Raw genomic sequence first — 10,000 nt, 5'->3', positions numbered from 1 at the left:
AGCTGGTCCAAATCTCAGGTACCTAAAGATGAACACTCGCCCTGTCTGCCGCTTCCCCGTGCCGTGGCTCTGCGCCTGCGCAGTGCGCCCCGAGCTGAGAGGTAGAGAAGGGGCTCGAGCCTCCGCACAGTGACAACAAGCAGCGGGGGAACCAAACGGGAATAAAACAGCGAATACCGGCAGGATCCACCGGCAGCAAACACACCGGGGAGACACCGGACATCCACCGGGATCACACCGGGCAAACAGCGGGAGAGAAGGCGGCCCGAGAGCGGAGACAGGCGGGGGTCTGTGGCCCGGGAGCCCGGCTGTCTGTCCGCCTGCAGACGGTAAGACAAAGCGGAATGAAGCGTTGAAACACTGAGTCATGGTGCGGCTTAAAATGAGCGTTTTTTAAACGGAGTTCTGAATGTAAAGTGGGTTAGAACTGGCGGAGGTTAGGCTGCAGACATGGCGCCGCCAAGGTCCAGATGTGGGCCTGCTGAGGAGGATGCTCCGTGTCTGTCCTCCAGAGGACACACACAGACATCCGGGTATCCTCTGCAGGACACACACAGACACATCCGGGTATGCTGTGACTACAGGACACACAGATAGATCCGGGAATCCTCTGCAGGACACAGAGACATTTATGTATCTTCTGCAGGACACAGAGACATTTATGTATCTTCTGCAGGACACAGAGACATTTATGTATCTTCTGCAGGACACAGAGACATTTAGGTATCCTCTGCAGGACACAGAGACATTCAGGTATCCTGTGTGTGTGGGGGGGACAGCAGTGATGTGGTCTAGGTTATTGTAGTATACTGTGATAATAACAATAATAAAGATGAAGGAAAGACAACCAGAGTCTCTGCATAATCTGCAGCGTTCGTTCAGTTTGCTGTCACATCTCTCAACCCCATAATATATCATATATTATAATATAAGATAACATAATGTACTATAATATAACATAATATAATATAAGATGAGATAACATAATGTACTATAATATAACATAATATAAGATAACATAATGTACTATAATATAACATAATATAATATAAGATGACATAATGTACTATAATATAACATCATATAATATAATATAAGATAACATAATGTACTATAATATAACATAATATAATATAAGATGACATAATGTACTATAATATAACATCATATAATATAATATAAGATAACATAATGTACTATAATATAACATAATATAAGATAACATAATGTACTATAATATAACATAATATAATATAATATAAGATAACATAACATAATGTACTATAATATAACATAATATAATATAAGATAACATAATGTACTATAATATAACATAATATAATATAATATAAGATAACATAATGTACTATAATATAACATAATATAATATAATATAAGATAACATAATGTACTATAATACAACATAATATAATATAAGATAAGACAACATAATGTACTATAATATAACATAATATAATATAATATAAGATAAGATAACATAATTTACTATAATATAACATAATATAATATAAGATAACATAATGTACTATAATATAACATAATATAATATAAGATAACATAATGTACTATAATATAACATAATATAATATAAGATAACATAATGTACTATAATATAACATAATATAATATAAGATAATGTACTATAATATAACAAATATAATATAAGATAAGATAACAATGTACTATAATATAACATAATATAATATAAGATAATGTACTATAAGATAATATAATGTACTATAATATAACATAATATAATATAAGATAATGTACTATAATATAACATAATATAATATAAGATAATGTACTATAAGATAACATAATGTACTATAATATAACATAATATAATATAATATAAGATAACATAATGTACTATAATATAACATAATATAATATAAGATAATGTACTATAATATAACAAATATAATATAAGATAAGATAACAATGTACTATAATATAACATAATATAATATAAGATAATGTACTATAATATAACATAATATAATATAAGATAATGTACTATAAGATAATATAATGTACTATAATATAAGATAAGATAAGTTAAGATAGGGTAGAATAGACTGAATTGTTCCACAGAGTGGGAACATAGCTTGGGCTAACCATCACCATTACAGACTATAATTAACAGTAATAAACCAACGAGATCATTTCCCTCCCTGTCTGTCTGTCTTTACCTAGACATTCATTCATTCATTCATTTATTCATTCATTCATTCATTCATTCATTCATTCATTCATTTATTTATTCATTCATTCATTCATCTGCTATTTAAAGATTTACAGACGCAGAAACAAATAGCAACACAACAACAACACCTGACCTGCGTAGTATCACAGAGCCATTAGGGTGCATTCAAGGACATTGAGAGGGAATGGGATGATACAGAGACATTAGGGTGCATTCAAGGACATTTAGGCTCCGTTCAGACTGCAGGCCAAAGTGAGCAGGTCAGGCTTCTTCAGAAGTAGTGTGAACACTCAAATCCAGCCCAGATCTGATTCTTTCAGATCAGATTCAGGCCACTTCCACATGTGGTCCTGAATCCGACCCACGCGTCGCATCGCCAGGGCGGGGATCGGAGGGGGTGGAGCGTGAGCGAGGGCGAAGCCGGGGGGGTGGAGGCCCATCCCACAGACCTCTGTAGTGAAGTCTTTCTCTTCAGTCTTCTCCTCCTCAGCACCTGCGCATGGCTGCCATTACACAAACATTTTAATACAAAATAAAAAGATAAAAGCTGAATAATAAATAAAAATGCCGACTTCCTTCGTAACCTCCCTGACTTTAGTGCAACAGCGTGCTGCGTCTGATGTCATCGTTATTGTTCTTTTGCGCATGCGGGTCAGTTCGATACCGCAAAGAGTTCACACTGGAATCTGATATATACTCTCTAAGGATATAGGACACATTTTAAAAGGTCATGTCAACAGCCAAACAAAAAATCAGAATCAGGCATTAAGACTTGCGGTGTGAACGTAGCCTTAGAGGGAATGGGATGATACAGAGACATTAAGGTGCATTCAAGGACATTTAGAGGGAATGGGATGATACCGAGACACGTTGGGACATCTTTATATTCAGGCAGAAAGAGGACACCAGACATCCGGGCCGGGACAATGTGCTTGGGTCCTGATATGAGTCTGTCCTGATTAGAGCTGCACCCATTACAACTTTCTAGGCCGATTCTGATTTCTGATTTTCTTTGAGTTGGACCAGCCGAAAGCCATTTTAGCCGATTCCGATTATATTTTATTTAACCACTTTACAGCACACACACAGAGATGTATTTCTATCTTTTCTTTACTAGAACATGTGTTGACCAGATAATGGATCACTATAAAACAGAACTATATAAAGGAGTCGTGGTGGGGGATGTTAACACACATACGTTAGAACCATTTACCTTCTTCTCACATCTAATATCACACTGGAGAGAGATGGGACTCCTGGCAGGTGTTCATATGGTAAACTTGTTACCTTCTGACCACACACACACACACACACACACACACACACACACACACACACACACACACACACACACACACACACACACACACACACACACACACACACACACACACACACACACACACACACACACACACACACACACACACACACACACACACACACACACACACACACACACACACACACACACACACACACACACACACACACACACACACACACACACACACACACACACACACTGAAGAATGTCCTAACAGCTGACATGTTGCAGGTTAAAGAGACTGTGCCGTGAGAACTGTAACTTGTATAACTTCTGTTGTCAGTTCATTGCAGCGTTGACCGCCATGACATCACCATGACATCGCCATGACATCACCATGACATCACCATGACATCACCACGACATCACCATATATCAGACTGACCTGCCGCTCTAGTCCTGATACTCGGCTGCTGATTGGATCTGTGTTGTGGTTTTCGTTTACTGTGATTGTAGAAGTATTGAGTGTTGGGATTTTATTTTCCTTCTTTAAAGGTTCACTGTGTAGTGTTTGAAGTATTTTATTAGCTAAAATCAATGTCCTCATTGGTGTAAAAGTACCTCTGCCAATGATCTGACTTATCCTGGTAAGCAAAGTATTTCTTATCTATATTTACATCGGAGGCTTCCATGTCCTTCTGTCTTCTCTGAGAGGGACATACAGCACTAGCCTAGCTGTCTAGCTAACCAAGGGAGTTAGTCTCTCTCCACACAGCGTAGCTCCTACCGAGATGTTCTGATGCTACCAACCATCACCTCCCGTTAGCATCCCATTGACTCCCATTCATTCTGATGCTACCTAGCCATCACCTCCCGTTAGCATCCCATTGACTCCCATTCATTCTGATGCTACCAACCATCACCTCCCGTTAGCATCCCATTGACTCCCATTCATTCTGATGCTACCTAGCCATCACCTCCCGTTAGCATCCCATTGACTCCCATTCATTCTGATGCTACCTAGCCATCACCTCCCGTTAGCATCCCATTGACTCCCATTCATTCTGATGCTACCAACCATCACCTCCCGTTAGCATCCCATTGACTCCCATTCATTCTGATGCTACCAACCATCACCTCCCGTTAGCATCCCATTGACTCCCATTCATTCTGAAGTCACTTTGACAGAGAATTGTCGTCCTATTAAGTCACATCGTAGCTTGTTTTGGCGTTGCCGACTGATCTCATTTAATACTGGACCGATGGGTCAAAGGAAAATATTTCCTCAGTAGTTTGAATTGTATCTCAGTGTTTCGTCTGTGTGGATTTGACCAGAAACAGGGCTGCATTGTTAGCGTACGTGTTGGAGAATAGCGCAGACACACGAGGATAACTGGCCAGTTGAGATGGTGTGTGTGTGTCCTGGAGAACTGTAAGTCGTTTAATAACTTCTGATAAGCCTGGTCTTTAAATTTAAATTAAGTTAACTGGTGATTTCCTTGTTTGTGTTCTTCACCTGCGAGCTAAATTGCACGAGGCTGTTGATTCGATATAATAGTGATTGCTCACGTTTGTATTTGAGGATCATTATTTACATGCTGCAGTAGTGACACTGCATTAAGATAATTTAATTAATAGTGCATTAAGATAATTTAATTAATAGTACATTAAGATAATTTAGCCCCTAACAGGGTGAATCTAGGACCAGACCTTTAGGGGGGCCTGAGGAGAAAGCGGCAGCCTGCTGGGCCCCATACCCAGGGCAAAGTCACCCTTTGTGGATACTGCACTACCGGGGCTCCACAGCCGGCTGCCAGCATAACAAGAAAATATTTACAGTTTGAATTTCGTCACAGCACTTATATAACATCTACCCCAAGGTCTTATAAAGCTAACCGTCGTGTCAGATTTCAGTTTAAGGCGTTTTTGTGACTATCAGAGGTCTGGTTAGGAGGAGGCTAGCTAGCTCTCATTGATGGACTCCAGCTCACCACAGCTCTATCAATGAGACTCGTGGACAAGAGGCGTTTATTTCCCCGATCGTTTAAATAACTCAACACACACATCCATTAGAAGATTAACTGGAACCTGCGGGCTGCGGTAAGAGATTGCGGGCGTCTCAGTCCCTCACCGGCCGGCCGGTAGCAGGAAGAGGGGAGGGCAGCAGCGTTGGGGCGGGTTAGAGAGAGACTACAGCCAGATGAGGAGGAGTTGATGAGTTGACGTCAACTAGGAGGCTCGTTGAGATTCGCCCGTTTTCAGAGGCAGTTTCAAATAGTGAGCTCTGCAGAGAAAAGAGTTGTCATTGGGACTTTAGAGGTTCTATGTATGTCCTACTTACCCACTAAACTGTCATTATTACACTATGGTAAACTCTGTTTTGCATTCTATCACCCCTTTAATGTTTATAATGTGTTTATAATGTACATATAATGTATGTATAATGTATACATATATGTTTATAATGTATATATAATGGCTATATCATGTACAGTATATATAATGTATATGTGTATATATATATTTATAATGTGTATATATAATGGCTATATAATGTATATATAATGTATATGTGTATATATATATATTTATAATGTGTATATATATAATGGCTATATATCCATCCATCCATCCATCTTCGTCCGCTTATCCGGTGTCGGGTCGCGGGGGGAGCAGCTCCAGCAGGGGACCCCAAACTTCCCTTTCCCGAGCAACATTAACCAGCTCCGACTGGGGATCCCGAGGCGTTCCCAGGCCAGGTTGGAGATATAATCCCTCCACCTAGTCCTGGGTCTTCCCGAGGCCTCCTCCCAGCTGGACGTGCCTGGAACACCTCCCTAGGGAGGCGCCCAGGGGCATCCTTACCAGATGCCCGAACCACCTCAACTGGCTCCTTTCGACGCAAAGGAGCAGCGGCTCTCCCGAGCTCCTCACGGATGACTGAGCTTCTCACCCATCTCTAAGGGAGACGCCAGCCACCCTCCTGAGGAAACCCATTTCGCCGCTTGTACCCTGGATCTCGTTCTTTCGGTCATGACCCAGCCTTCATGACCATAGGTGAGGGTAGGAACGAAAACTGACCGGTAGATCGAGAGCTTTGCCTTCTGGCTCAGCTCTCTTTTCGTCACAACGGTGCGATAGATTGAATGCAATACCGCACCCGCTGCGCCGATTCTCCGACCAATCTCCCCGCTCCATTGTCCCCTCACTCGCGAACAAAACCCCAAGGTACTTGAACTCCTTCACTTGGGGTAAGGACTCATTCCCTACCTGGAGAAGGCATTCCATCGGTTTCCTGCTGAGAACCATGGCCTCCGATTTAGAGGTGCTGATCCTCATCCCAACCGCTTGACACTCGGTTGCGAACCGATCCAGTGAGTGCTGAAGGTCGCAGGCCGATGATGCCATCAGGACCACATCATCTGCAAAGAGCAGCGATGAGATCCCCAGCCCACCAAACTGCAACCCCTCCCCACCCCGACTACGCCTCGATATCCTGTCCATAAATATTACAAACAGGATTGGTGACAAAGCGCAGCCCTGGCGGAGGCCAACCCTCACCTGAAACGAGTCCGACTTACTACCGAGAACTATGTTCTATATAATGTATATATAATCTATAATATAATGTATATATAAAATGTGTATGTATATATATATATATATGTTTATAATGTTTATATATATGTATATATAATGTATGTAATATATATATAATATATATTTTTTTATTGTTTGTGTCTCAGACAGTTTGGATGTAACGGCCGGTGAGAGGGCGCTAACATGTCCCCTCAGTGGCCCCCCGTCCCAGTGGCTCTGGTCCTGGTCCTGGTTCTGGTGCTGGTCCTGCCCGGCCCGGCGTGGACGGCCCGCTCCGACAGGACCATGGTGTCGGAGGAGTACGTGGGCGCCACGGTGAACGCCACGGTGCTGGACGCCCGGGGCAACCCGGTGCACATGATGAGCAGCGATGACGGGACGTACGGACAGGACTCGCCCAAAGTGGACACCCGCAGTGCCAGGGTCATCGCCCCGGCAACGCACCACGGAGGTACCGAGGTCCACCTATACTGGTTATCTTCACGGTGCATTCACCCTAGAGTTGTCCCGTTTCTAAGGGTTCTAGATCTACCAAACGGCTAGTGATAGACTGATTTTCGCCGATAGTTTTTTCCTGCCATTATTTACATTTACAGACACTGCACCCATCCATATGATGCACATTGCACAGTTAACCATATGCAGTGCACCCATCCATATGATGCACACTGCACAGTGAACCATATGCAGTGCTATGCAGTGCACCCATCCATATGATGCACTGTTAACCATATGCAGTGCACCCATCCATATGATGCACACTGCACAGTGAACCATATGCAGTGCACCCATCCATATGATGCACTGTTAACCATATGCAGTGCACCCATCCATATGATGCACACTGCACAGTTAACCATATGCAGTGCACCCATCCATATGATGCACACTGCACAGTTAACCATATGCAGTGCACCCATCCATATGATGCACATTGCACAGTTAACCATATGCAGTGCACCCATCCATATGATGCACACTGCACAGTTAACCATATGCAGTGCACCCATCCATATGATACACAGTTAACCATATGCACTGCACCCATCCATATGACGCACATTGCACAGTTAACCATATGCAGTGCACCCATCCATATGATGCACACTGCACAGTGAACCATATGCAGTGCACCCATCCATATGATGCACAGTTAACCATATGCACTGCACCCATCCATATGACGCACATTGCACAGTTAACCATATGCACTGCACCCATCCATATGACGCACATTGCACAGTTAACCATATGCACTGCACCCATCCATATGATGCACACTGCACAGTTAACCATATGCAGTGCACCCATCCATATGATGCACAGTTAACCATATGCAGTGCACCCATCCATATGACGCACACTGCACAGTTAACCATATGCAGTGCACCCATCCATATGATGCACACTGCACAGTTAACCATATGCAGTGCACCCATCCATATGATGCACAGTTAACCATATGCAGTGCACCCATCCATATGACGCACACTGCACAGTTAACCATATGCAGTGCACCCATCCATATGACGCACACTGCACAGTTAACCACATGCAGTGCACCCATCCATATGATGCACAGTTAACCATATGCAGTGCACCCGTCCATATGACGCACATTGCACAGTTAACCATATGCAGTGCACCCATCCATATGATGCACACTGCACAGTTAACCATATGCAGTGCACCCATCCATATGACGCACATTGCACAGTTAACCATATGCAGTGCACCCATCCATATGATGCATAGTTAACCATATGCAGTGCATCCATTCATATGATGCACACTGCACAGTTAACCATATGCAGTGCACCCATCCATATGATGCACACTGCACAGTTAACCATATGCAGTGCATCCATTCATATGATGCACACTGCACAGTTAACCATATGCACTGCACCCACCCATATGATGCACATTGCACAGTTAACTATATGCAGTGCACCTGTCCATATGATGCACACTGCACAGTTAACCATATACAGTGCACCCGTCCATATGATGCACACTGCACAGTTAACCATATGCAGTGCACCCGTCCATATGATGCACACTGCACAGTTAACCATATGCAGTGCACCCATCCATATGATGCACACTGCACAGTTAACCGTATGCAGTGCATCCATCCATATGATGCACACTGCACAGTTAACCGTATGCAGTGCACCCATTCATATGATGCACACTGCACAGTTAACCGTATGCAGTGCACCCATCCATATGATGCACACTGCACAGTTAACCGTATGCAGTGCACCCATCCATATGATGCACACTGCACAGTTAACCAGAAGCTGCTTTACTTCACAGAGAGTTAAACATACGTTGGGAGATGATATTGAAGCCCCGACATTTTAATTTTCAGATAACTTCCTATTGGAGCGGTACCGTTTTTCTTCCCAGTCGATCAGATTATTTGTGTCGCGTTACGTTTTTTTGCCATCTGCATTTGTCTTTAAAACATTGGTGATTAGGAGCATAAAGCCGCTGTAGCAAAGTTTTAAACGTTTTTAAAAGGAGTTCCACAGTAGGCTATTGCAGGTGAATGATGTAAACCCTTTGAAATAAAAGATTATGGATTATAATTCTGTTAATGATGGTGCTGCAACCTCAGAATGGGATTAGTAGGACTCAGACTTTTTCTTCTGCAGTGTTGCACCTAAATGAAAAAGATTATAGGTTCAATACCATTTCACCAGTAATATTAGGCTATACTTATGATTAAATATGATATACACTATATCGGAATATACGCATTTACTCTAGCAGCAATTTTCTTCTATGCAAATTCTCTCTCTTTTGCAGCAACCGCTATGTTGGTTTTTTTTAACTTGCTGTATGTGTCCATGAGTATTTCCCCCCGACCAGTTTGTTTGTGGTTGTTACCATGG

At 42.4% G+C, this 10,000-nt stretch overlaps 1 protein-coding gene across 2 annotated transcripts in view; it reads left to right on the top strand.

Moving 5' to 3' along the window:
* Positions 1-88: 88 nt before the first annotated feature.
* rnf130 (ring finger protein 130) overlaps positions 89-10,000 on the top strand; it is a 24,959-nt gene continuing 15,047 nt past the window's right edge. For both annotated transcript variants that reach the window (XM_028590251.1, XM_028590252.1), the window contains exons 1-2: positions 89-329; positions 7,244-7,548. In XM_028590251.1, the coding sequence (XP_028446052.1) occupies positions 7,281-7,548 (268 nt within the window). In that variant the 5' untranslated portion in view covers positions 89-329; positions 7,244-7,280. The remainder of the gene's footprint in view (positions 330-7,243; positions 7,549-10,000) is intronic.

Source organism: Perca flavescens, chromosome 10 (assembly GCF_004354835.1).
Source record: "Perca flavescens isolate YP-PL-M2 chromosome 10, PFLA_1.0, whole genome shotgun sequence".
Lineage (NCBI taxonomy): Eukaryota > Metazoa > Chordata > Actinopteri > Perciformes > Percidae > Perca > Perca flavescens.
The sequence above is the reverse complement of the archived record's forward strand: the minus strand, read 5'-3'. Positions and strand labels throughout refer to the sequence as shown.